Here is a 26,965-nt window from a genome sequence, read left to right as displayed (position 1 = left end):
CTCTCTTAGCAAGAGTGTAACAGAGAGTGATGCATTGAACAATCCATCTAGATATAGTGGATTTTGAGACCGCATCTCCTTCTCTTCCTGCTGCCACCGAGACAAAGAACTGATTAGTCTTTCTCAGTGGTCTGGTTCTTTCCATGTAGAACATGACAGCTCTGCGTACATCTAGTGTATGCAGACTTTTTTCTCCCGAGCTGGAAGGGTTTTGAAAGAACGTTGGTAGTTCTATAGTTTGGTTTACATGAAATTTCGAGATGAATTTAGGTGCAAACCTTGGGTGTGTGCGTAGAACCACCTTATCTTTGTGAACTGTTACGAAGGGGTCCAGTACAGAAAGAGCCTGTAGTTCACTTACTCTCCTAATGGAGGTGATAGCTATTAGGAAAGCAGTCTTAAGGGTGATATCTTTAAGAGTTGCCTTGTGCATGGGTTCGAAGGGAGGGCCCATGAGTCTGGAAAGTACCACATTTAAGTCCCATCCGGGAGCTGGGTTAGCTATCGGAGGGTGTATCCTCTTTACCCCCTCCATGAAGGCTTTGATAACTGGTATCTTCCACCACGACACTTTAAGTTGGGAAGTGGTGTATGCAGAAAGTGCCGCTAGGTGGACTTTAATGGAATTGAACACTAAACCTGAATCCAGTAAATGGGTCAAGTATAGAATGTCAGTAGGAGAGCAGTCAACTGGGTTGATGCTAGTACCTCTACACCAGATAACGAATCTTTTCCATTTGCTAGAATAGCAGTGTCGAGTATTAGGTTTTCTGGCTTCCCTGAGGATGTCCATACATCTCTGTGGGAGTTGTAAATGTCCAAATTCTATGATCTCAGGAGCCAGGCTGCTAAGTTCATGGTCTGAGGGCATGGATGCAGTGTTCTGCCCTTGTCTTGTGACAGCATGTTGTACGGGCAGGGAAGTTTCACTGGGGGAGATAGGGACATCTCCATCAAGTGAGCGAACCACGGCTGTCGGGCCCACATTGGGGCCACTAGTATCATTGTAACCTGCTCCTGATGCATCTTGTGCACCACTTTGTTGAGAAGGGGAGTCGGGGGAAAGGCGTAAACAAATTTCCCTGACCATAGAATCGACAGACCGTTCCCCTTGGACTGGTTCTGGGGGTACCTGGAGGCGTAACTTTGGCATTGTGAGTTTTCCAGAGTTGCGAACAGGTCTATTTCCGGGAATCCCCATTGAGTGAAGACGTCTAAGACGATGTCTTTGTGTAATTGCCATTCGTACTCTCCGGGCAGGGGGAAGTCTCTGCTGAGTTTGTCTGCTAGAAGATTGAGTTCCCCTGGTACATGTTGTGACAGTAGGAACATGTTGTGTCTGAGAGCCCACTTCCATATATTCTGGGACAGTTTGGACAGTCCTGGAGAGTGAGTGCCTCCTTGCTTGTTGAGGTAGTACATGGCTGTGGTGCTGTCTGTGAGGACCATTACTGTCTTTTCTTGTAGCTGTTTCTGAAAGGCTTTCAGTGCTTTGAACACCGCTAGTAGTTCCAGCAGGTTTATATGCTTGGATGCTAAGCTCGGAGTCCAAACTCCGTGGGCCGTCTGATGGGATAGGTGAGCCCCCCATCCTGTAAGGGATGCGTCTGTGGTTAGAGTGGCTTCCACTGCGGGTGTGGCAAAAGTTTTCCCTAATAACAGGTTTTCTTTTGTCCACCACCGTAGCGAGAGAACCAAGGCCTGCGAGACCACCACTAGATCGTCTCATTGTCCGCTGGCCTGACACCACTGGCTGTAGAGCCACTCTTGCATTGGGCGCATGCGCAGGCGCGCGTGAGGTACCAAATAAATACATGACGCCATCATCCCTAGCAAGCGCATTGCTTTGCGTACCGTCACCTCTCGGCCTGCTACATAATGGGGAATTTGAAACAGCATGTTTTGGACCCTCTCGTTGGAGGGGAATACGAGGCCGTCCTTTGTTCGAATTAGAGCCCCTAGGAATTGTTTGGTTTGGCTGGGGTCTAAGCTGGACTTCTTTTCGTTGATGGAGAAGCCCAGTTGGGACAAAAGGTCTACGGTCTTTTGGGTATTGGAGAAGCATGTTTCGTAAGAATCCCCTGTTATGAGCCAGTCGTCGAGGTAAGGGTATACCGGGATGGATAATCTGCGCAGGTGGGCCGCTGCCACTGCCAGTACTTTCGTGAATACCCTTGGTGCAGATGCTATCCCGAAGGGTAGTACTCTGAACTGGTAGTGTTTGTCCTCTATTTTGAACCTGAGGTATTTTCTGTGCGATGTCAACATTAAAATATGAAAGTATGCATCTTTCATGTCCAGTGTTGTCATGTAATCCCCTTGAGATAACAGTGGGATTACCTCCTGTAAGGTCACCATACGAAACTTTTGGGGTTTGACAAATATGTTCGCTGGGCGCAGATCTAATACAGGGCGCATGGTTAAGTCCTTTTTGGGTACAAGGAAGTACACTGAATAAATACCTTCTGTTACCTGTGATAGGGGGACGGGCTCTATAGCTTCTTTCTTCAGTAGTTCTTCCACCTCTTGAAGAAGGGAGAGGTGTTGCGGTGTCATGCGTCGGTTCCGTGGGGGTTTGTACTTCGGGGAACCGTTGAACTCGATGCAGTATCCGTGGGCTATGGTGGATAATACCCAACGGTCTGACGTGATTCCCTCCCATGCTGAAAGGAACGATGTTAGCCGGCCCCCGACCGGTGATGCATGGGAGGGGACCCGAATTTTCGGGTCATTTGCTGGTATTGGGCGTGGAACCTCTGGGGCTGGAGCCACGACCTCTTCCTTTGCCACGGCGTTGGCCTCTTTGACTGAACTGGGTGTTACCCTGGTTAGTGGGCCAGTTGGAGCCAGAGTAATATTGTTGTTGTTGGTTCTGCTGCTGTCTTTGGCCACGAAAGGAGCGTTTATTACCATAGCCTCGCCTGTTAGGGGGCCTAGAAATTTGATCAAGAGTCTTGATGGTATCAAACTCTTTTTTAGCATGTTCTAGGGCCTCATCTACTGCTTTCCCAAACAGATGCGTCTGTTCAATGGGTTTATTTATGAGGGAGGCTTGGGTTTCGGGCTTAAAACCTGAATTGCGTAACCAAACGTGGCGCTTGAGAAGTATTCCCTGCACTAGGGAGCGGCCAGCCGTCTCAGCGGCATCTAGGGAGTTCTTAACGATGCCCTGGTTTACCAGTGTGCCCTCTGATATTATAGCTAGCAGGCGAGAACGCAGAGGTTCAGGTGCTTCCTCTGCTTCGCTGCGCAGCTTGTTCCACTGTGCATCTGCGTAGCTAGCTAAAAGAGAGTTATTAGCAATTCTAGTAGAGAAGGCGGCGGAGGTCGTGATTCTCTTCCCCAGTGCGTAGAGTTTTTTGCCTTCTTTGTCTGGAGGTGCTTCACTAGTGGATAGTGGCACCCCTGCTCTTTTTCTTGTGTTGGTAACCACAAGGGAGTCCGGAATAGAGTGTCCTCTGATGTATAAAGGGTCAGAGGATGAAGGGCTGAAGAGCTTTTCTATTCTAGGGTTGACCCCTCTTACTAAAGCTGGGTTAGTAAGGGAAGGAGAAATTCTTCTTTTAATAGAAGCCAGGAGTGGAATAGATTGGCTAACAGGGGCTTTTTCTTTGATGACTTTTTCTACAAAGTCAATGTCTGGAAGAGTTTCCCCTGTATCAATCTCAAAATGCGCTGCTGCCTTGCGCAATAGTGCATTGAGGGAAGGTTGGTCATCTATGGGAGAGGAGTTCCCATGTGAATCCTTGAGAGGAGAAGGGAGAAAGGCATCAGGGTCTGAATGTACTGATGGGGATTGCCAAGGCTGCACTGACGGTGAATGCCAGGGCTGCGAGGTAGCTGTATCCTCTTCAAACCCTGTAGCAGTGGTGTAAGGATCTTCTTCGAACACCTCTTCCTCAAGTTCTACCTCTTCTTCTCCACCCAAACACTCCTCATCTTCTTGGAGGTATTGCTCCTCCTCAGTGAGGTCAACCAGCCTAGGAATCTTGACTCTAGGGTCATCCTGTGGCCATTCTCTTTGTCTTTTGTGAGTGGGTGGGTCTTGGTTTCCTAGAAACCTTTCCATTTTCTCCATGCAAGAATGGAGTCTTTCAAGGGTCTCATGGGGTACCCCTGAATAGTCTAGAGGGGGGACATTAGTGTTTTCGCCTTCGAATCGTTTCGAACGCTCCCACAACGTCGACGAGAGGTTCCCGTCTCCTTCTGAAAAGCCTTCAGGTAGTTCGGAAGCGTCCTTTGGAGAAAGGGGCAGTTCCTGGCTACTTTTATGTTTTTTCGACGCGGTATTCGACGTTTGTTTCGTCGTCCGCGTACGTTTGTCTTCGGCGACAATTCTCGCTAGGCTCTCGACCACGATTTTGTCCGTCGAGGGCTCTGGTGTCGACGTTGTGTGCGTTGCGCGTTGTACCTCGACGGTCGCTCTATGGAGCGTTGCGTCGGATGTTTTTGGGGTAGCGCCCGTGTTAGATGGAAGCCCAATCGCTGGTCGCGGCTGCGTTTGCGGGTGGGGCTTGTGACCTTTACGGTCTGCGGTAGACGCCGGAGTGCCCTGCGTCCCCTTCGGCGCTGATGGATCCTTCGTTCTCGACGAAGAAGAGCCGTGGGTAGTGTGTTTAGCCTTATGGGGTTTGTGTGCGTCCTTGTCGCCGGGGTGTTCATCCCCATAAGCAGGGCGTGAGCCGAGCCCGTCGGGGCCGGGGACGGACGACGAGGAGCGGGAGTGCTCCTTCTGGGGGTTCATGACTTCCGTAACGGACGTCGAGTTATCGCACTCCTCGTCACTTTCAGTGGCAGCGGGTGAGGAAACTGACTTCGACATCGCGTAGTCCGCCCACCTCTTAACCCTACGTTCTTTAAGAGTCCTGGGTTTTAAGAGCTTGCAGGCTGCGCAGCTGTTCTCTATGTGATCGAGGGGTAAGCAACGATTACAGAGCTTGTGCTTATCTTTCCAAGTATATTTGCCCCTGCAGCGTGGGCAAAACTTAAATGGTGTCCTCTCCATAGCTGAGGCAATAATAGCTGGCGATAACAACCCCAAGGGAAAGAAAGGGGAGAAAGAAAGACATTCTCAAAGAGAAGAGACAAAGTTCTAACCCCCACTCTCCCTACTGTAAGTTGGCCGTCTAGGCCAGGCCACGTGTTCGGCAGCGCCGAAGGATCTCCTCCGCTCTTCCTCTCCGTCGAAAATCAGTTCGGCGGAGAAACAGCTTCACAGCTAACGTCGAGGGGGAGGGATCGTTATCAGTATATTAAGTTATGACAAAAGGACCGAGGTCCGTGGCAAGTATAGCAATGTCTCTCTAGGAGCTCCGCGAAAGGCGACCAGAAACTGGGCGAAAAAAAACAATCTGAGGGACCTCGACGCGTGAGGGATTGTGGGTACAACGCACGTCACTATAGGGATAGTGTTACAGACACGCCTTGTCGACGTCCCCTTTTCGACTACGAAAAACAAAATGCAATACACTGTGTAATAGCGAACAGGGAGTACTTAGAGGTGAACACATATGGTCCAAATGTTGATACCCCTGATTTTTTCAACACTGTGGTTGCCTTTCTCATTGGATACGTTGGGGTCACAATCACTTGGGGGGAGGGGACATGAATTTTATACTGGACAATGACTTAGCTAGGACGGGAGTGGCGCCTAGGGCTCTTTCCCGCGCGGAGAGATACACACACACACACACACCCCCCCCTCCCCCATTCAAGGCAGAGATCCTTTCAAAAGTAAAGACCTTCTTTGAATGCAATGCACAATAAGACGACCATCGGGGTCCGCTGGGAGGCCTTTAAAGTGTACATAAGGGGCATGTCCATTTCAAGGGAAGCAGGAATACTAAAAGTCATAAGGAATGATTTGCACCGTTGCGAGTCCAAACTTAAGGACCTGGAGAGAGATTGTGCGACAGCAGCTACCCCCTCTAAACTAGCACAGGTAATGGAGGAACTGGGAGTGGTTGAGTCACACGCCCTGCGGGAAATACGCTACTTCACCTGCCCGCGTGCGGCGAGGCAATATGGGGAAGGTGATTGACCGGGGAGGACCCTTGCCAGGCAGATTGGGGTAGATCCCAGATTGAATGCATCAGGTATACGCAGGGCGTCCAACAATGGTCAGATCAACAAATACTTGAGATTTTCTCGAAATGTTATGCCGACCAGTACACGCCACAAGCACAGTAAACAAGATATGCGGGAACTCCTCGACCAAATTCCCATGACGTACATTGGCCAATCCACCAGCGAACAGCTCGACACCCCAATCACATTGGACGAGATAGTCAAGGCCATTACCGATATCCCGAGGGGTAAAGCCCCTGGGCCAGATGGACTCACTCCGGAATTCTACCAGGAGCATGTGGCACTTCTAGCACCAAGGCTGTTGGAGGTTTGGTCTGAATCACTCCGCAAATCTACTCTCCGCCCCCCCCCCTCTTTGCGAGAAGCAATTATAACTGTCCTTCTTAAGCCCGGCAAGCCTAGCGATGACTGCAGATTCTATAGACCCCCATCGCTTATGAAAATAGATACAAAGATTTATGCCAAGACAATAGCAAACAGATTTCTCCCGATCATGCCACATCCGATCGGTTTTGTCCCTGGACGTACGACAGCTCTCAACATCAGATGGCTCTTTAATGTCATATCCAGGATCGATCAAAGAGCGGAGGCTGTTGCGGTCTCGCTAGATGCCCTAAAGGCCTTTGACATGGTCTTATGGCAGTACATGTGGGTAGTTCTGGAAAAAATGGGGGTGGTTCCCAACATGATTCGGTACAAACTATAATACACAGATCCCACAGCTAGAGTCTTGGTCAACTCTTTAACCTCACCACCATTTGCACTGCTCAGGGGCACCCGATGGTTGCCCGTCCCCCCCCCCCCCCATCCTTTTTGCACTAGTAATCGAGCCAATGGCAGATTATGTCACAGCACGGCACTCCCGTAAGGGCATACGCCTCAAGGACACCACTGAGATAATATCACTATACGCAGATAACTTTCTGCTATACGTAAGGCACCCGGCTACCCACCTTGACCCCCTTATCCGGGACATTACAAAGATAGGTAACTACACCATCAACTACACAAAATCTGAGATATTCCTGCTACTTAGCACAACCCTGCAGCAAATACCCTCTCTGCTGGTCCCCAAGTGGTATTAGGTATCCTATGGCGCTGCAGTCTTAAAAAAATGGGAACACAGGACCCTACCTTATGAGAGGGGGGGGCTTCACTGCCTCAAATCTGACTCTATACTGGGTCGCAGCATAAGCCCAATACACCACATACTGGTATAAGAATACAACTGCTCCACCCCATGTCAAACTGGAAAAACTGGCAGCGGCGAAGGTAAACATCATGCCACTTGTCCTCCACCATGAATATGAGGTTGACGCTCCGGCTGACCCCATCACGACCACATTGATGGCGTGGAACCGCATACTTTGCCCGATGTCTGAAGTGCACACCTATTACAAATGGCTCCCCAGCTGGGCGTTTCCCGGGCTCAAACACACGCATGACAAGCTCCTCTCTCAGCATTGGCTAAAGTTGGGCTATCAAGTAATGACTGATCTGTTTCCAGAGGGGAAGTTTCACTCCACAGCCGTTGCGTCCCGGTCACTCTGGATCGGCACTGGAGGTGCTGCAATTACAGGCTTCGAGCTGCAGTCCGTGCTATGTGGTCATCCTATCCGGACGAGCCCCCAGATACATCCGAGATAGATTACATAGCCAACTCTAGTAATAGCTGGGGGGTAGTTTCCTCTATATATAAAATACTGTTAGTGAAATATCCAGACCAACCCCCTAAAGCGTGCAATGAATGGGCTGGTGAGCTTGGCCTCGAGATTACGGATGGCTTATGGAGGAAACTGTGCTCTCATACGCGCAGAGTTTCACTTAACTTCAGATTTTGTTGCATGCAATACAAGCTACTGAACAGGTTATATTACATCCCATATAAACTAAGTTCAACCGGAGCCAGATACACGCCTGTCCCAGATGCCGCTCTGAAAGCGCAGACCATATGCATATGGTTCTTGTCATGTAACACACTTAATACATTCTGGAGGGAGGTACTTGGGGCTCTGACTTTGTGGGGACACTGGTTGACCCGAATCCGATTGGGGTGCTGTTCGGGGTGTGGAGCAATGATGACGCTAGGAAAATGTCCACGTTTTTTAATGTAAGCAGTATGGTGGCCAAGAAATGCATACTGAAATGGTGGAAACTGCCCTCCTCCCCTCCCAACCTTTAAAATGAGGCTTAATGCACTTATCTGGACATAGACCTGTGAAGAGGAATACATCAACCTCCTCCCCGCGCATTCTCGCTCTAAAAATGTATGGACGGCATTTTTCAGTTACCTCAACAGACAGGCCAAAGGAGAACCCGAGCCCTCCAACACCGACCTTGCAGGATTGATCTAAACTACGCAGCCATCACACTGGCCTGTGTTGAGCGAATATACTGATATGCAATACTCACTACTGTGTACTGTGTCTATGTGAATGATTAACCAATGCTTGCTGTGTTGTGTACCTGCTTCTAACTTTCGCCAATAAATAAAAGTTAAAAAAAAAAAAAAAGGTTTAAAACAAAAAGTCAAAACAAAAAAAAAGTAAACCACCATCACCAGCCATTCATTGTAGAAAGGGAAGAGAAGGTATTTAAACCTTTGGGAAATCCGAAAGTCTTCCCTGTGTCACTGCACTGAAGGTGCTGTGTGTCACAATTTAAAAAGATGATGCAAATGGAGTTTGTCAGACTACATAACCAAAAGAAACCGTGTTTAAATCACAGAAAAATACATGAGACAGTGGGGAAAAATGTCTTGCTCTCTCCAGGTTGAAAATTAAAAAGTCATAGAGTCCAGCAAAAGTGCTGGGGGTCTCTAAGGTACTGAATAATTAACACATTTCCGAGAATTCTCCCTAACAGACATTTTAAGTTTGTTAAAGGACACAAATATTAATGTCAATTATGTGCGAGATGTAGATCCAAGGGAGCACAAGACTACCAGCGTGGTCTATAAGGCCTACCTTGTCCTATTTCGGGACACCTCAGATGTATTGATAATGCCAATTAGTTTAATTGATGTCCATCTAAAAAAACGAATGCTTTTGAAACCAAGTTTAACATGACAATCATTGCTCCTTCTCACGTGAATACTAATTGATGTAACAAATCTGCAGCAGTTAAAGTGTGACTTTGCGTCACCCAGGATTTGAAACCATAATGGATCTGCTGCCATTCACAACTCAATGACTCACCTCCCATGTTTACGCCATCCTCGTCAAGATCTTGTCCACTGTCATACCGAGCCTTCTTCTTAGGATCAGACAGGATCGTGAAGGCTTCCCCAACCTCTTTAAATTTCTTTTCTTCTTCTTTCTGCACGTCTGACGTGGCCCCACTGTGCCGATCTGTGGAGTAGCACAAAAAAAGCTCTTCATACAAATCAAAGGGCAAAATAGAAAGTGGTTGCTAACCTTTAACAAACTGTGTGGGGCTTTGAAAGAAAGGCCTTAGTGGCCAAACCTTTGTGCTCAATATCAAACCACTCCTTAAAATGTTACCCATAACAAGAAAACCATGTAAAGAAAAAATACCCATAATGAACTTTAAGCACTGGGTCCTGAGCATTTTCCCTAAATTAGTTTACTAGTCCTCAAACCATTAAGGACACTACTAGCGTTTGTGTCCCAGATAACTCACTGAAGACACTCAGTGTTTTTAGGGAATTTGAAGGCGCTCAGTTTCTTCGTTTGGGTATGCAAATATGTGGGATCCACTAGTTGGTGGCACTCTTGACACTAGTTGAGTACAGTTTGCTGTACGTTGGGTTGATGGGGGGGGGCATCGCTAATGGGAACCTATAAATCCAGGACCAGGTCTGGCTGCCAGGCATTCCTCCCACAAATAAGGAAATGGAATATGGATGCTACCATAAGGTTATGTTAATGTGGTTTTGTGTTGAACCAAATCACCATCAGAGTAGTTTCAAATCACCTTGCTTTATCCATAATGTGGTGCGCCAAGGTCCAATGAAACCAGACACTGGCCTTCTGGCAAAAAAGTGTAAAAAAGGGTAATATTAGAGTGGGGAAGTTGGCAAATATTGACTAGCCACGTCAGTCAGTTACTGTTGCCAGAACCCGTTATAGACAGTTTGTGAATGACATCTGGGTTCAAGGTGTTCAATCAGATTAGAGAAAGCTTGCCCCACTTGTGGAGAGGGCAGGAGCCCCTACATCCATCAGGAACGAGGACCCAGCCACGAGGACCCAGCGAGAGGTCCCTGCGAGGAGCAAGCTGCATCCACGCAGCAGCCTGCCCTCCCGCCTGCAGCCACAACCAGATGCTGCATCCTGCCCCTGCTAGGGCACCCCATCGCTTCCACGGCTCCTTTTGCCCCCAACATCGCCTTTAGACCGCACGCGCCGACATCTCCCAATTCCAAAATGTCGGGCGCGATGCGGCACGAAAACGAGGCTGAGACGCCTCCACGTTGCTAGGCAACGCTTGTTCGTATTTGTATTTAAATACAAACTCCCGCCGGCAGGCGGAAGAGCCGGCGACCATCCAAAGGCCTCTTAAGGCCAGGCGACCCTGTTTGCTCCTGTTTGCGCTCTGTAGCGCACGTGTGGTCAGTCCCCCCTGGGGCAGTGTTTAAATCCTGTGCCCCCACAGAGCAAGCGCGACACGCTGCATAGTTGCATCTTCACACCATGAGGCTAAGGCCATCCAAATTGCCTGAGGCCGATAGCATCTGTAATCCACCAGCTACAACAATACGGCCACATGTTGAGCGCCGCACCATTCTTCAATTCCAATGAAAGCCGACCTCCATACAAAAACTCCCCTGTCTTGAGCCTGTATGGAGCTGTAGGAGCCTGGGCCCACACCTCTGCCCTTCCTGCTCCAGGTAAGCTGCTATTGGCTACCGTGCTGCACGATCAACCACTTACAGTTGGAACTACTTACCTCTGTGTATCCACACACAGTCACTCCTCTAGCAAAGATCGTATTATAATGCCACTCACCATGCTAACTAAAATCGACTTTTGGCCACCCATTGCCTGTGCACCTTGCTAGTGACCTATGCTCTTGTGCCCTGATTTGCTAAAATCGAATTATGCTTTTGTGCCCTGATTTGCTAAAATCGAATTTAGGTGACCCATTGCCTGTGCACCTTGCTAGCGACCTATGCGTTTGTGCCCTGATTTGCTAAAATCGAATTTAGGTGACCCATTGCCTGTGCACCCTGCTAGCGACCTATGCTTTTGTGCCCTGATTTGCTAAAATCGAATTTAGGTGACCCATTGCCTGTGCACCCTGCTAGCGACCTATGCTTTTGTGCCCTGATTTGCTAAAATCTAATTTAGGTGACCCATTGCCTGTGCACCTTGCTAGCGACCTATGCTTTTGTGTCCTGATTTGCTAAAATCGAATTTAGGTAACCCATTGCCTGTGCACCTTGCTAGGGACCTATGCTTCTGTGCCCCGATTTGTTAAAAACGAACTTAGGTGACCCATTGCACGTGCACCCCACCCAGGCTGATGCTGTGATTACATTAGAGCACTGCCTGCCAGCGCTGGACTATTGCTCCCAGTCCACTAATATAATGCTGGCGCTCCTCAGCATCATCATGTTCCCTTTTTGTATAGTCCCTAATGCTACACTATGCACCAGAGGACACTTCATCAAGATTGGCGAAGGATTAGTTAGACCAGGTTGCCCATGCCACTTCCCCATCCCCTGCCCCACCCCTTTCCTCCCCACACACCCCCCTTTCCCCACACCATCTCCTCAGCCCCACATCTCACCCAACACCATCAAGAAGGTAGCAACCTCAGACCTCCCGTGCCGTAGTCCCAACCCGCCTATATACAATTACACCATACCTATCAGCATCAACCACACAACCACTCCCATCCTGGGTATTGAAAGATTCAATAGACTCATGTCTAGAACTAAAATGCCCCCACGAGCTACTTCACTCACCACCACGCCCAATACGCCGACCAAACCAAACACCATGCCCATTAATTTCCAACACAAAAGCCTCCGCAACACACCACTCCAACACCAAACCAATAACATAACCACTGATCCTCCCCCCATCGTAGATAACACACCACCCCCTGCCCCCCCCTCCAGCCTCAAAACTGCACTCATTAATGCCCGCTCACTAGGTGCCCATGCTATAGATATCCATGACCTCATTGAGGACCAACACCTTGATATGCTGGTGGTTACTGAAACCTGGCTTCACCCAGCAGCATGACCACTTCTAACCCTTGCTATTCCCCCAGGATTCAGCATCCTGAGAACAGACAGAACAAATACCCAAGGAGGCGGAGTCGCCATAATAGCCAAAACCACCCTAGAAATCAGCTTGCCCAATAGAACAGATACAAGGTTATGAACTCCTACTAGTCAAGAATACCTCCAACCCCAAAACCACTACCAACTTACTAGTGGTGTACAGATCACCCAATAAAAACACACACCCTGACTTGGACATCCCACTACTCCTAACGCCCCTCATCAAGCCTAAAACTAAATGCATAGTCCTCGGAGACTTTAACCTAGGTTACAATGACCCCTTGGACTCGGAAGCATCTACATTTTATACAGCCATGTCAGAAATGAATTTCGTACAACTGGTAGATAAACCCACCCACTCAAAAGGAAGAACCCTAGACTGGCTTCTCACTCTTAACTCTCTAGTCACCATTGACTCCATCCTCCCAGTCAATTGGTCAGATCATTATGTAATCAATTTCACTATAGACAACGCCAGTACAGAGCACATCACCCCTAAAAAACCAGAAACATTTGAAACTAGAAATATCAAAAAGCTCTCCTCCGACAAACTCACCCCAGCACCGAGTGCTGCCTTTGCCCATACGGTTCTAGGCACCAACAACCCCTCCTATCTAGCTGACCAATACCAACAAGGCCTTACCCAAACCATCAACTTACTTGCTCCCATCACTACCAAAACCCGTAGACCTGATAAACGCTCCTGCTTTTGGTTCAATGAGGAGCTTGTAACCTTAAGACGCACAAAAGATCACTTGAACACCTCCATAAGAAAAACAACACCCCAGAATCGGCATCAACCTTCGCTGAAGCCAACAAAACCTATAAATCAGCAATAATCACCCAAAAAGCCAATGCCCTCAACCTCCGCATTACGAATGCGGCCTCAGATAGTAAAGAACTCTTTACTATCCTTAGAGAACTCAAAAGCCCTTGTCAAACTTCAGCACCCTCTAACGCAAGCAAAGACTGGTGCACCACTATTCAAAACGCACTCATCTAAAATCCTCCTACTACAAAACAAAATTGATAGTAAAAAAACACTCCTAGCTGACAAATCTCCACCCACTATATCAATGACCACATCAAATGTCACTACTGGCCCCCCATTTCAATTCACTCCAGTGACTAACAAAGAGGTATTCGACACCATAATGAAACTCAAGGCTTCCAACTGCAAGGAAGACCAATTCCCCGCCCATCTAGTGAAACTATGCGCCCCCACTCTCACACCTATCATCACTGAATTCATCAACGCCTCTTTTCTCACAAACACAGTCCCCACTAGTATCAAAAAAGCTTGGGTGACACCACTTCTAAAAAAAACCTTCCCTGGACCCAACAATACCCACTAATTACCGACCCATTACAACGGTCCCATTTCTCCTAAAAATAAATCGACAAAATAGCCTACTGCCAAATCCAGAACCACTTGGAACAACATCACTTACTAGGAGACCGCCAGTCAGGATTCCGTCCCAACCATAGCACAGAGACAGCCCTCCTTGATCTGAAGATCCAAATGGATGCCACCAGAGAAGCAGGTAAACTCTGCCTTCTGATGCTCTTGGACCTCTCAGCGGCCTTCGATCTGGTTGATCACGATAAACTCTGTAACACTCTAGCAAACAATTTCAACCTAGCACAGAACGCTACCAACTGGATCAAATCTTTCTTGGCTGACAGGACTTCCAGAGTATCCATCGGCATAGAATCAGCAGACCCAGTGCCTGTCCCTGCAGGTGTGCCGCAAGGCTCCTGCCTATCCCCTACTTTGTATAATGCCTACACCAAGCTATTATTTGCAGCCTGGGATGCCATGGGTGTCATCTATACTAATTTCGCCGATGATACCCAAATCCTCATTCCCCTCTCAGGCAATCACGAACAAGACTCCCTCCTGGTTAACCATATCTACTCACTCATCCAAAACTGGATGGCTAACAACAGCCTCTGTCTCAACGATGACAAAACCGAGCTCCTCATACTAGGCTCCTCCAGCAAAATAAACACCCTTGAGCCCGCATTCAAATCATTCACCATCGATGGAACCATAATCCCTGTTCTCAAACAAGTCAAGACCCTTGGCATGTACTTAGATGCAAAACTATCCATGTCCAAACAAATAAACATATTAGCTTTGTCCACTTCCTACACCTCCAAACTCATCTCCCTCAGCCGTAAATTCCTCTCAACCAACAACTGTCACTCTAGCCAGAGCACTCATACTGTCTAAGCTAGACTATTGCAATATCCTATTCCTTGGCACATCCAAAGCCAATATAGCCAAACTTCAACTCATGCAGAACAAAGCCCTCAGAGCAGCTCTAGGCATCAAAAAATCTGAACATATCTCCAACACCAGAAGAGACCACCACTGGCTCCCCATACAAGCCAGAATTCTATTTAAAACCCTGAGCATCACCCACAAATGTAGGTCCAACAAAGCGCCCAAATATCTCAACAACACTGTCATGATGAAGCCCCAGACCAGACTCCTCAGGTCCAACAAAAACGCACTCCTCGAAACCCCCAGATACAAAAGAGAGAAAGCAGGGGACAGTAGCTTCAAAACACTGGCCCCCAGACACTGGAACGTGCTACCCTCCCACATTATGAATGAAACCTCATTCCCCAAATTCAAAAGCCTCCTGAAGACTTGGCTCTTCAACAAGTTCTAACTGAACCAGAGCACCTACCTACCCCCTCCTAGTAACTACTTATACCTGACTGCTTTGTATATTTTGTATATTATTTATTCCTGACTGCCCTGCATATTACTGTATATTTTTTGATTGCTACTCCTGTATACCTCTATGTTCTTTCTAAGATTGCATTCTCCCATTGTCTGTAACTACGCCGTGGTACCTCTGGGTCTGGGCGTATAACAAATGTAATAAATAAATAAATGAGCCTGTGAAAGCTGAATGTTGCAGCCCCACAGTGACTAAGTGGCTACTCAAACTCTGGGTAAATGCAGCCCTGTGATTGGGAATAGAGGGCACCACTCACCTGATCCACAGCATATTTAAGTAACAAATGCACACAGTCAAACCTGGGTATGGATCCTGAAGTACAGAAAAAGACCAACTCAAACACTACTTTGTTTGCTGGCCCCTGCACTTTTCAAAGAACTCGTAAGATAAAGCTCTGCCAGGCATCTCCGTACATCAAACTTCTATCATTCAGAGGCCAAGGCCTAAAGCTTTTTATTTGACCTTGTGGAACCAGGAGCATCTAAAGATCTGAATGATCGCAAACCCTAGGAACACCTTGCTGCTCAGTTAATGTGCAGACCCAACAAACAATGGAAGCACTGGACACCAAGAGCACGGGGATCAGCAAGATCATCCCAAGCTGTTTCAAATCCTACTTTGCTAATTGCCACACGTTTCTACAAATGGATTCCTCAAGATAACCAACTCTAGCCATCACCTGTGCATCAAGGATCCATCCTAGCCCAGTGATCTTCAATTTTTACATGGAACTACACAGATCTATCCTCGCTCCACACATCCAAATCCACCAATATGCATATGTACCTCAAGATATTCTCCATCTGGGAGGATAGGTCAGGGACAACGTGCTTGCCTTTGTTTTTAGGTTATGACGTTGACAGAATTGTTATGCACTGTTTACTAACCCTTTACCAAAATAGCCCCTGAAGAATTTCCGAGTATTAATCACATACATCAAAACGGAAAGAAACATGTCGGGCACTAGTTTGTGTGTGCGTAGAATGAGATGGTGACAGTGACTGAAGGAAAGAGTGAATGGAATGTGTTTGAGTGAGATGTGCGAAACAAGGAATGATCAGACGTGTTAAACAACACAGCACAAAGACACTAACGGTTTACAATCAAAAATTCAAATTAACTGAATCACCGATGGAAAGGGTCTTAGTTTTGTGCATATATTGCTGCTAATGTGATATTTAGACTCCTAATGCAGGAGACCATAAAAGCACTTTAATTCTGCATCTAAGGTGTGTGTTTAACATTTGCGTGTAAATGAATAATAAAATATGTTTATTTTTTTACAAATCCACGTCTAAGTAGATGTTGTTTTCTTCTCTCGCCCTGAATTGAATAGGGTATAAGAATAGAACCCACCCAGAGAAGGCAGTGAAGATGAGCACCAGCTCGGTTGTTGCAATTCATTAAGGGTTAATCCCTTCACACGTAGGGTAGGCTGGTGCCATATACCCCTCTCTCTCTCTTTTTGTTGGAATACGCAAGATACTGAGCACCACAGGTTCGATCCCCAGGTCAGTGTTTAGAAACCTCTGGGTATTAAGCGTGTTATAAGTAACCTATCATATCATATCATATATCTAAAACATCCAAAGGCTCAATTGCCTGCTTCACACTGATTGATCCAGTCCTGGATGTCCAGTGCTTAACTGAAGGTCAACCTCTCCAAGATTTAAATTCTACTGTTGATGAACACAGAACAACCCGATAGCCAGACCTGGCTCACTGCAATAAACCTCAAACCTCTGCTATAAACCTGGAGAGCTTCAACTCCCTTGGGGTTGACATGAACTGACACCTCACCTTCAAACACATGGCAAGAAGAAACAATTTACTTACCTGTAACTCCAGTTCTCCAGCATGGGTATATCTCACATGGATTCACATGATCATGAATATTGCCCATCAGGCTGGTTATCCTCTGTAATATTAAAAGCGGTTTCGCTTTAAAGAAAAAAACTGCTTGTCGACCCTATTGCTGTCATTTAGGTAATACTGCCTAAGCCAATGGCATTCGTCCTCCACCCCCTAGAGGTACTCAGATTTAGAGGTGCAAGTAAACATGGCATTAGGAACCAAGAGAAGCCATAGAGGGGTAGGAGAGAAGGTTGCATGTGAATCCAAGTAAGATACCCATGCTGGAGAACAGGAGTTACAGATAAGTAACGGGTTCCTTTTCCAGCACGGAACCTTGCATGGATTCACATGCTTATGAATACGATTATACAGCAGTACCCACACAACCACAGGAGGTGGCACAGGCTCAAAAGAAGCAATACAACTCACCTTTGCAGCACACTCAACTCAATTAAACAGACTGAAGCATTGCCTGGGACTCAACGAAGCAGCCCACCAAATGTCCAGCAGGTCAACACAAGACAGGAATGCCGAAGCAACAGCCACAGCCCTGGTGGAATGGGCTCTAGGTCTTCCTGGCAACAGGCCATTTGCCAGCCGGTGGCAATACTTGATACAGCCAGATAGCCAGCTGCAAATGGAAGCCTTGGAGAGGGCTTTGTTGTGCGAAAACCTTTACTGCGTGTGACAAAGAACTTCAGAGCATGTGCCACGTCCAGCAAACGCAAAGTCCGCTCAGCAGGAGAGGCGAAGAAAAAGGCGGGCAGAACTAAAGGCGCGTTCGAATCAAAGTCAGATGGAACCTTTGGCATGAAGGATGGATGAGTACGTAGCACCACCTCAGACTATTGGAAGGACAAATAAGGTGGTTTGCAAGAGAACCTGCAACTCTCCAACACACCGGGCCAAAGTGATATCCACCAGAAAAGCAATGTTCCCAGACAAAAACCTCAGAGAAGCACTGTGAAGAGGTTTGAAAGGAAGGCCCATCAATAATGACAGAACAACATTGAGCCGGGACTGGAGCCTACACTGGAGGGAATGCTCTGAACAGACCTCTAAAGAAGTCTTTAACAAGTCAGTGAGACCACAAGGAAGGCCTGCTAGGTGTCCGAGTGTATCGGGAGATAGCTGCTGGGTGTACCTTGATGGATGCGTGAGCAAGACCTGTCTTTGCTAGGGACAGCAGGTAAGGCAGGATTTGAGGAGCTGTTATGCAAAGGGGAGAAAGCCCATGTGAAGCACACCACACAGAAGTGTTTCCATTTATACCTACAGCACGCCAGGGTAGAAGGTGCCCTAGTGAAGGGGGCCCCTGAAGGACCCTCGAATGTGGAAACAAGGCACAGTCACCACACACGAACTGATACACCAGACACGAGGTTGTATTCCCAAAAGCTAGGGTTTATTGCAAAGTAAATAGTCTGTTGGCCAACTGGTCTCACGCCCCGCGACGTGTGTCTAACAGACCTCGGGAGACGCAAGAGAGCGAGACACATACATCAGTTACATATATACAAAAACTAACATCTTACAATCAGTAGTGTCACATCAAAAACCGCCCCTTGCACATCTCCTTTGAACTGAGCGCGATGATTGACAATCGTGACGCGTATGACACCTCAAACATTTGTTTTAGCAACAGTTTGCCATTTGGTAAGGCTGCAGACATTAGTCTTTGTTGAAAAGAACAGAATGCTTCTGTTCTCGCTAGCAAGCTCAAGGATAGCAAGCTCAAGGATAGAGCGCGGGAGGAGACCGGGTATTTCTATCAGAATTGCTACGTTATGTTTCAGCATATTTCCCTTGGCCTTAAATTGCACACTGGTAAAGCAGAATATCATGTCAGCGAAGCAATTAGAACAGAAAGCAATAAGCAAACGTTAGAGAAAACAAGATGCTGGGTTGTGGTGGAGGCCAGACCAATCCTCTCTGGAGAGCAAGTCTGAAATGAGGCAGCTTGATGCAAGGAGCCACAGACCGGTGTAAAATGTCTGAGTACTAGATCTGCTTGGGCCACACCAGAGCAACGAGTATCATCTTCCACTGGGTCTGTTCAAGTACCAGTATCAATTTCAGAATTGGAAGAATTGGTGGCAACGTGGAGAGAAATTGTCCCTCACAGGCAAACGACAAGGCGTCCCTGTTAGGGAGAATTCTCATTTCTGTCCTAATTCCCTTCAACCATAGAGACCCCCAGCTCTTTATTTTCCAAAACTTTTATTGGCATTTTTCAACATTACCACTTTCCAACTGGACCACCCCCCCCCAATCCGGGTGGAGATCCTTCAGCAGAGAGACTCCTTTTGATTGCGGGTAACTATTGTCTCTTCAGCCTCTGTCCTTGGTTAGCGTTGACCTTCCCCTGGGCAATCAATTATTCCAAGGATGCCCATGATCCTGGGGCTCCACACTGAACAAGCACCTTCTCTTAGGTATCTCAGTAGGCATGAACAGTCTGAGCTGAACCTTTTGTGGTCCCCTTAGATAGAATGGAGTAGGTGAGCCACTCCATGGCTACAATGTTCCCCATCTTTGCAATCCATTTGTGGTCCATCGGAAGGTCGCTGCACTTCCATTTGCGTGCCAGTACTAAGGCTGCAGCCATCATCGCATAGAGCTTGTGGGCCGGCTTTGATTTGAGTTGCTCTAGTGTGCCGTCTAGGCCTATCATTGCGAGGCCCCTGTTCCCTTTGATTTGTACCTCTAGAACCTGCTCAATTGCTTCCTGTATCCCCACCCAAAACTGATCTATCTTGGGGCATTCCCACCAGACGTGGCTCCATGTTCACTCCCCAACACATTCCCTCCAGCACACCCTGGGAGGGCCCCGGGTACAACTTGTGAACCTTAATTGGCATCAGGTGCCACTGGAACATTACTTTTAGCCAACTTTCAGGACCCTGGAGGGATCTTGTCAGTTAAGGGATGTGTTCCCACAGTTTTGGCCACTCTGTTTCCTCTATTGCGCACCCAGTGGAGGTCTCCCATCTTTTAATGTATGTTCTCGGCGGAGGGTCTTCGCCCAGTTTTATGTGTTTGTATAGGTTTGCTACCACTCAGCTGTCACCTCGGTCCCTATGGAGGTACTTTTCGAATGGGGTTAGTTGGCGAACCCCTGCTTGTTTCATGGATGGATGGAGTAGGCAGTGCCTCAATTGGAGGTAGGTGTACCTTTCCTTTTCGCCCAGGGTAAAGTCTGATTTGCATTGGTCGAACTGTTTAATGTGGTCCCCTTCGTACATATCTCTAACCTTCAAACAGCCCCCCTGTTGCCAGGCCTCAAATGCGTGTGTTTTGTGGCCTGGTGTGAATTGAGGATTATCAAAAAGTGGTGTGTACGGCGAAGGGACGTAGTAATGTGCACCCTCTTGACCGCTTCGTCCCATGTGTCTCCCACTACTGCTGTGATGGAGCTACTATACATTTGCGGAGGTCTGTCGACCTTGTTTTTCCATTGTATTCCCTTCAGGTCCCCTCTGGCCAGATATTTTCCCTATCGTCCTTTTGCCAGTCCCTGACCACCCTCATCTGAGTAGCTATGTAGTAGGCCCTGAAGTCCGGGTTACCCCATTCCCCCCCGGGAAGACGGGGCTTGCATTAGTTTTGCAGCCAGTCGTGGAGGATTATTGTTCAACACAAAGTTAGTGGTTTTACTGTGTAGGGCTCTGAAATACCCCTGCAGAACGTGGATCGGGAGCGCTGTAAAGTGGTAAAGTAGTTGTGGCAGCACCACCATTTTTAATGCATTTATGCGTCCCATCCATGTAATCGCTAAGGGGCCCCAGTCTACCATTTGAGATTTGAGCTTCTCCAGGAGGGGTGGGTAATTTGCATGGTATAGACTCCCCAGTGTTTTTGTCAGTTTTATCCCCAGATAAGTTAGAGGGTTCCACCCATCTATAGGGGGAGGACAATTTGAGCTCCCGCTCGACTGATCTCGTGAGGGCAAGGTTGAGAATTTCAGATTCGGCTGGATTTATTTTTAAACTGGCAACTTCCCTGAATAGGTTAAGTTCCGTCTCTATGGCTCTGAGGGATGTCTTTGGATGGGACACTGAACATCATATCATCGGCGAACACTGACATTTTTGGGTGTCCCTTCAGAAGGGCACTCCCTTCATCCCCTCATTTGCACGCACTGCTGCTAGGAAGGGTTTGAGATTTAAGGTGTACAGCATGGGGGAGCACCCCTGCTTCGTGCCTCGGCTTACTGCTACCGAATCCAATATTCGCCCGTTAATGGAGAGCCAAAGCACCGGCTGCCTGTAGTTGGTTCTTACCCTGCTCAGGAATTTGGGTCCGAAGCCCATCTTACTCATGGTCTCTAAGAGGAATCCCGACTCCACCCGGTCGAAGGCTTTCTCGGCGATCGTCAGTAGGAAGGGAGTGATTCCTCTTTTGTGTGACTTTTCAATCAGGTGGGCTTTTCTCCTGATGTTGTCTCCGGTCTGGCGTCGCCTGATTAAACTGGATTGGTCAGCCTGGATTCATTTGGGAAGAATCTGGTCTATTCTGTTCGCCAAGATTTTCGTGTGGATTTTAGCGTCGACATTTATTAGAGCTATGTGACACAGAGATCCATGTATTTCACCCCTGGGTGCCAATCAAAACAGGTCTCTGGGCCCAGGTGAAGAACCAAGGCCAGACGGGCAAGCAGGGCAGCAAGGGTGACCACAAGGACATTGTCGGGACCATCCCAACTCCAAATATAATCGACGGGACAGGGCGGACAGGTCTGAGCAGGAGGGTCCACCCAATATACTGCTGAACCAGGGGAAACGCACCACACACCTCCAAGGGGATCCCCGCAGTGGCACAGTGCAGACCAGCCAACCTCGGCACTGCTGACACATCCGCCTGCTGCAAAATGTAAAAAAATGGGAATAAAGACTCCCAGGTGCCCCCCAGGAACCCTAGGAAGACGCAGGAAGGATCACTACCGAGGATATGGGCCAAGGAGACAGACCAGCCCGGGGCGCTCCCCCACGACAGATTGGTCGGCAGATGAAGGAACGGATACAGATCAAGAGACCAAGACAGACCTGTAACGCAATCAGCTCTCAAACAACTCCTAGGTGAGATAGTGAACAAGATCACCACAACAGGACAGAAACAGATGATGCCCTGAGAGAGGATCTGGCAGAGGGCTTACGTGAGATAAAGAGGGAGTCAACAAAATCGAGGAGAGCGTGTACACAAAAGAGCAATACAAGAAATCACGGAAGATGCTAGGAAAGCAGACGCCCTGCTGGAAACCCTGGCGGCGGCCACGTACAACCTCGAACTCCAGGCAGAGGACTTGGAGAACAAGTCCAGGAGATCTAACATCCGAGTCGAACAAGTTACTTTCTTACCTGGTAACGTTCTTTCGATGGGATGGTCAGACGACGTATTCCATATCTATGACATGTAATCACCACAGATGTGCTGCTTCGGAAACTTTTTTCGGTGTCTGCGTCGATGCGCCGTCGTCGAGGACCTCCTCCGACGTCATCCGATGTGATAAGTAGGACGCACGACGCCCGTAGCCTCAGTTGTAGTTTTTTCCCCCAGAACGTGTGACATTAGTCAACTGCCAGTCAGACACAAAGCCTTGCGGAACGTAAGCTGCAATCGCAAAAGAAATTCTGCAGCGGGGAAGCGATATGGAATACGTCGTCGGACCATCCCATCGAAAGAACGTTACCAGGTAAGAAAGTAATTTGTTCTTCGAGGGGATTGGGTCCTCCGACGTATTCCATATCTATGACAGACTCCCAAAGCAGTACCAGAGCAAGGAGGAGGGAAAGAATTTAGAATCAAAATTTAGAATAGCCAATCAAATAGCAGAGCAAAGGACCGCCTTGCCAAAGGCCAGATCCTGTCCTCGGGTGGAATCGAGGGAATAGTGACGTACAAATGTATGTACTGAAGCCCAGGTGGCTGCATCACAGATGTTTCGAATAGGAACACCCCTCTGCAGGGCAGTAGATGCAGCCATACCCCTGGTAGAATGGGCCCGCAAGCCAGCCGGTGGGTCCTTACCCGCCAAGCGGTAACACTCCGAGATGGCCAAAATAATCCAGCGAGACAGTCTTTCGTCACAGCTTGCCCCAAACGCTTTCCAGCGTAACCAATAAAGAGTTGATCGTCCACTCTGACCCGGGACATGCATGAAACATAAAAGCTTAAAGCTCTCCTAGGATCAAGCCTATGGAGCCTCTCCTCTTCCTTACCAGGATGCGGAGGAGAATGCCGGAAGAACAACCTTCTGGGCCAAATGAAATTCCGTCACTACCTTCGGAAGAAAAGAAGGACGAACTCTAAGGACAACCCTGTCCTTGTGAAATACAGTGAAGGGTGGCTTAACTGAAAGTGCCTGTAACTCACTCACTCTGCGAGCGGAAGTAACCGCAACTAAAAACACAGTTTTCAGAGTTAACATCCTCAAAGGGCAAGAATGTAAAGGCTCAAACGGAGCACCCATAAGAAACTTAAGAACAAGGTTTAAATCCCAACCGGGCACCAGAAAAGGTGACGGAGGGAACACATTAGTGAGCCCTTTCAGAAACTGTGAAATTAAAGGGATTTTAAAGTAAGAACACTCTTCAGACGAGCGCTTAAAGATGGACAGCGCCGCCAGGTAACCTTTAATGGTACCCACTTGCAAGCCTCTGTGGGCCAAAGAAAGTAAAAAGGACAGAACCATGGGGATGTCACATGCAAAAGGATCCACATTCTGAACTCTGCACCAGTCGCAGAACTTACGCCAACGGTACAGAGACTTTGTTGCTGGCCTTCGGGCCGAAAGCAACACCTCCATCACGTCTTCAGGGAGGTCCCAATCCTTATACCTCAACCTTTCAGAAGCCAAGCGTGAAGGTTGAGGGATCTGACCTCTGGATGGAGAACCTGACCCCCCCTCCCGTGAGAGCAGATCGTCTCGGTAGGGAAGACGACGTGGAGGGCAGATGGACAAGTCGAGAACGTCCGGGTACCACGTCCTCCGTGCCCACGCCGGAGCAATGAGGATCATCCGGGAACCGAACTTCCGCAGCACTTGCGGGATGACGGGGACTGGAGGAAACGCGTACAGCAGCGGGAATGACCACTCCACCACGAACGCGTCTCCTAAGGCTCCTTTTGGAGGAAATTCCCGCGATTAAAACCTTCCGCACTTTCGGTTGACACTGGAGGTGAAGAGATCCACTTGAGGGGTCCCCCAAAGGGCGAAGATCTCCAGGAGAATCTCCTGAGCCAACTCCCACTCGTGAGAGATCGCGCTCGGCCTGCTCAGAGCGTCCGCCGTCACGTATTGGTCTCCGGCCAGATGAACTGCCGAGATCGAAACTTCCTGCTGGATGGCCCAGAACTCGAGCTGCATCGCCTCCCTGCACAGAGGAAGTGACCCTGCCCCCCCCTTTTTGTTGAGGTAGTGCATGGCCACTGTGTTGTCCATCAGGATCAGGACACTCTTTCCTCGCACAGTCGGCAGAAAAGCCTTCAGGGCTAGCCTGGCGGCCCTCAGCTCCAACAGATTGATATGGAGTCTGGACTCCGACGGAGACCAACGACCGCTGACTGTCAGCCCGTTGGCATGAGCTCCCCATCCCGTGAGGGATGCATCCGTCACGATCGTCACCTCCGGCCAGGGAAGCCAAAATGGAGCCCCCTTCATCAAGTTGCCTTCGACGGCCCACCACAGAAGGTCCCGGGCGACCGAGGGCGGCACCTGAACCGGGTCCGACATCCTGCCGGAGGACTGCGACCATTGCGTCTTGAGTGCCCACTGCAAAGATCTCATCCGCAGGTGAGCCTCTGGCACCAGAAGAATGCAGGATGCCATGAGGCCGAGCAACCTCAAGAACTCGAACGCTGGGAGTCTGGGCATGCTGAAACTTGTGCACCATCTGCTGAATGTGAAGAGCCCTCACCTGGGGAGGAAAACACTGCCCCAGGGAAGTGTCGAGCACTGCTCCGATGTACTGGAGCCGCTGCGTTGGCGTCAAATGGGACTTCTTTAAATTGAGGGAGAAGCCCAGCCTGTGAAGGGAGTGGCAGGTGACGGACAGATGATCCAGGACTTGCTCGGGAGAGCTCCCCCTGATCAACCAATCGTCCAGGTAGGGGTAGACGTGAATCCCCCCTTGCCTGAGATGCGCTGCCACCACCACCATGAGCTTGGTGAAAACCCTCGGGGCGGAGGTCAATCCGAACGGCAGGACCCGAAACTGAAAGTGCGAGTCGCCAACCGCGAACCTCAGGTACTTCTTGTGCTTGGGATGGATCGGCACATGGAAGTAAGCATCCTTGAGGTCGAGTGACACCAACCAGTCCTGAAGCTGAAGGGCCTGGAGGACATGAGAGAGAGTACCCATCTTGAACTTGTCCTTCCTGAGGAGTTTGTTCAAACCGCGCAAGTCCATGATGGGTCTCAATCCCCCCGTCTTTCTTCGAAATCAAAAAATAAGGGGAATACCATCCCTTGTTCCTCTCCGCTATAGGCACCAGTTCTATGGCGCCTTTCTCCAGCAGGGCTTGAATTTCCTGCGCAAGGAGCGGATCCGGACTCTGCAAAGAGAGGTTCCCCGGTGGATTGTCGCGAGGCCTGTGCCGAAAGGGAAGACAGTAGCCGTGGGTTATGATCTCCAGAACCCACACATCTGAAGTAATGGCTTGCCACTCTACAAGATGCTGCGCCAGCCTTCCCCCAACCGGCAAACCATGGGACATGGCCTCATGACTGAGTGGGAGCGGCTGCGGTGTTACCCGAGGGCAAAGAGGCAACTGCCCGAGCGGCCTTGGCACCACGGGTACCCTGTCGTCCACCTCTGGTACCCCTGCGCTGGCCTCTTTGACTGCCAGCTCCTCTCGCTTTACTGAAGGACGAGTAATAGCGAAAGGAACCACCCCTTCACTGCTGTCCCCTAGGACGAAAAGGCAGAGGTTGACTAACTGCAGCGCCCAACGACTTCGCTGCAGCTTTTGAGGTCTGCAACCTCTCAAGGCTCTCGTCAGCCTTGCTGTTCACCGTCAAAGGGCATGTTGAGGGGCCGGGACTGCACATCAGGAGCAAACCCCGACTTCCGCAACCACACAAACCTGCGTATCACGGTGCTCGCCCCCATGGACCTACTGACGCATTCAGCTAAGTCCAAACCCGACTGAACGGACTCAGACATGGCATGACCATAGCAAGGAAACCATCCATGTTTGTCCCCTTCGGGAATATGTTCAGCCGCTAACGCAACACAGATCCACAGAGTGTGTGTGAAACGAGACAAGGCACAAATGGAGTTGGCCGCCTGAAGCACCATACCACCAGAAGAAAACACTTTCTTCGCCCAGCCATCAAAGCGTTTGTCGTCCCTATCAGGAGGGATGGTAGGGTACGACGCCTGCTTTGCCGGGGCCGTGGCCGCCTGCACCTCCAAACTCTCCGGAGTGGGGTGCCTGGTCAAGTAGCAGGGGTCGCTACTGGCTGGACGGTATTTTCGCGACAAGGATCTGCCCACCGCCGGGAGACTCTCCGGAGCAGTCCAAGCCGCCGCCACCCTTCTCTGTAAAGCCATATGGAATGGCAGTACCGGGTCAGTTGGGGGACTAACATCAAGGATGTCCGTTAGATCATACTGCACAAACTCCCCTGGGGGAGCAGACCATCCCAAGTACTCAGAAACCCTAGCCATAAGGCGCCGGTACGAGGAATCGGCATGAGAGCCAGGCTCAGGCCTACAAAACTCCACCTCCGGAGAGGTGTCCAGTCCACTGGCATCATACAGTGACTGCCTCAAATCGTCAAACTGACTATGGCCCGAGACAATGTCATCTGGAACCTGACTAGGAACCAGGCCATCAGAATCCTCATCCGCCTCTGAAATATATTCCAGGTGGCGAAAAGAAGGCACCCGAGAGTGCTTGCTCTTAACCAGAGCCTTCCTAGGGGGTTCCCCCGTGCCACGGGGTACCTCCGACACGAAAGGTGTCGAGCGAATCGGCGCTGGCGTTGAGAGAACAGGCATCAGCGCCG

General features: G+C 49.1%; 1 protein-coding gene across 3 annotated transcripts in view; it reads right to left on the bottom strand.

The window, feature by feature from the left end:
• Window positions 1-26,965, bottom strand: part of DNAJC7 (DnaJ heat shock protein family (Hsp40) member C7) — an 838,484-nt gene that overhangs the window by 81,697 nt on the left and 729,822 nt on the right. For all 3 annotated transcript variants that reach the window (XM_069634491.1, XM_069634489.1, XM_069634490.1), the window contains one exon: window positions 9,285-9,437. In XM_069634491.1, the coding sequence (XP_069490592.1) occupies window positions 9,285-9,437 (153 nt within the window). The remainder of the gene's footprint in view (window positions 1-9,284; window positions 9,438-26,965) is intronic.

Source organism: Ambystoma mexicanum, chromosome 13, assembly GCF_040938575.1.
Source record: "Ambystoma mexicanum isolate Mex_15411 chromosome 13, UKY_AmexF1_1, whole genome shotgun sequence".
NCBI classification, from domain to species: Eukaryota; Metazoa; Chordata; class Amphibia; order Caudata; family Ambystomatidae; genus Ambystoma; species Ambystoma mexicanum.
Note: the sequence above shows the minus strand (reverse complement) of the source record. Positions and strands in the feature narration are given on the sequence as shown.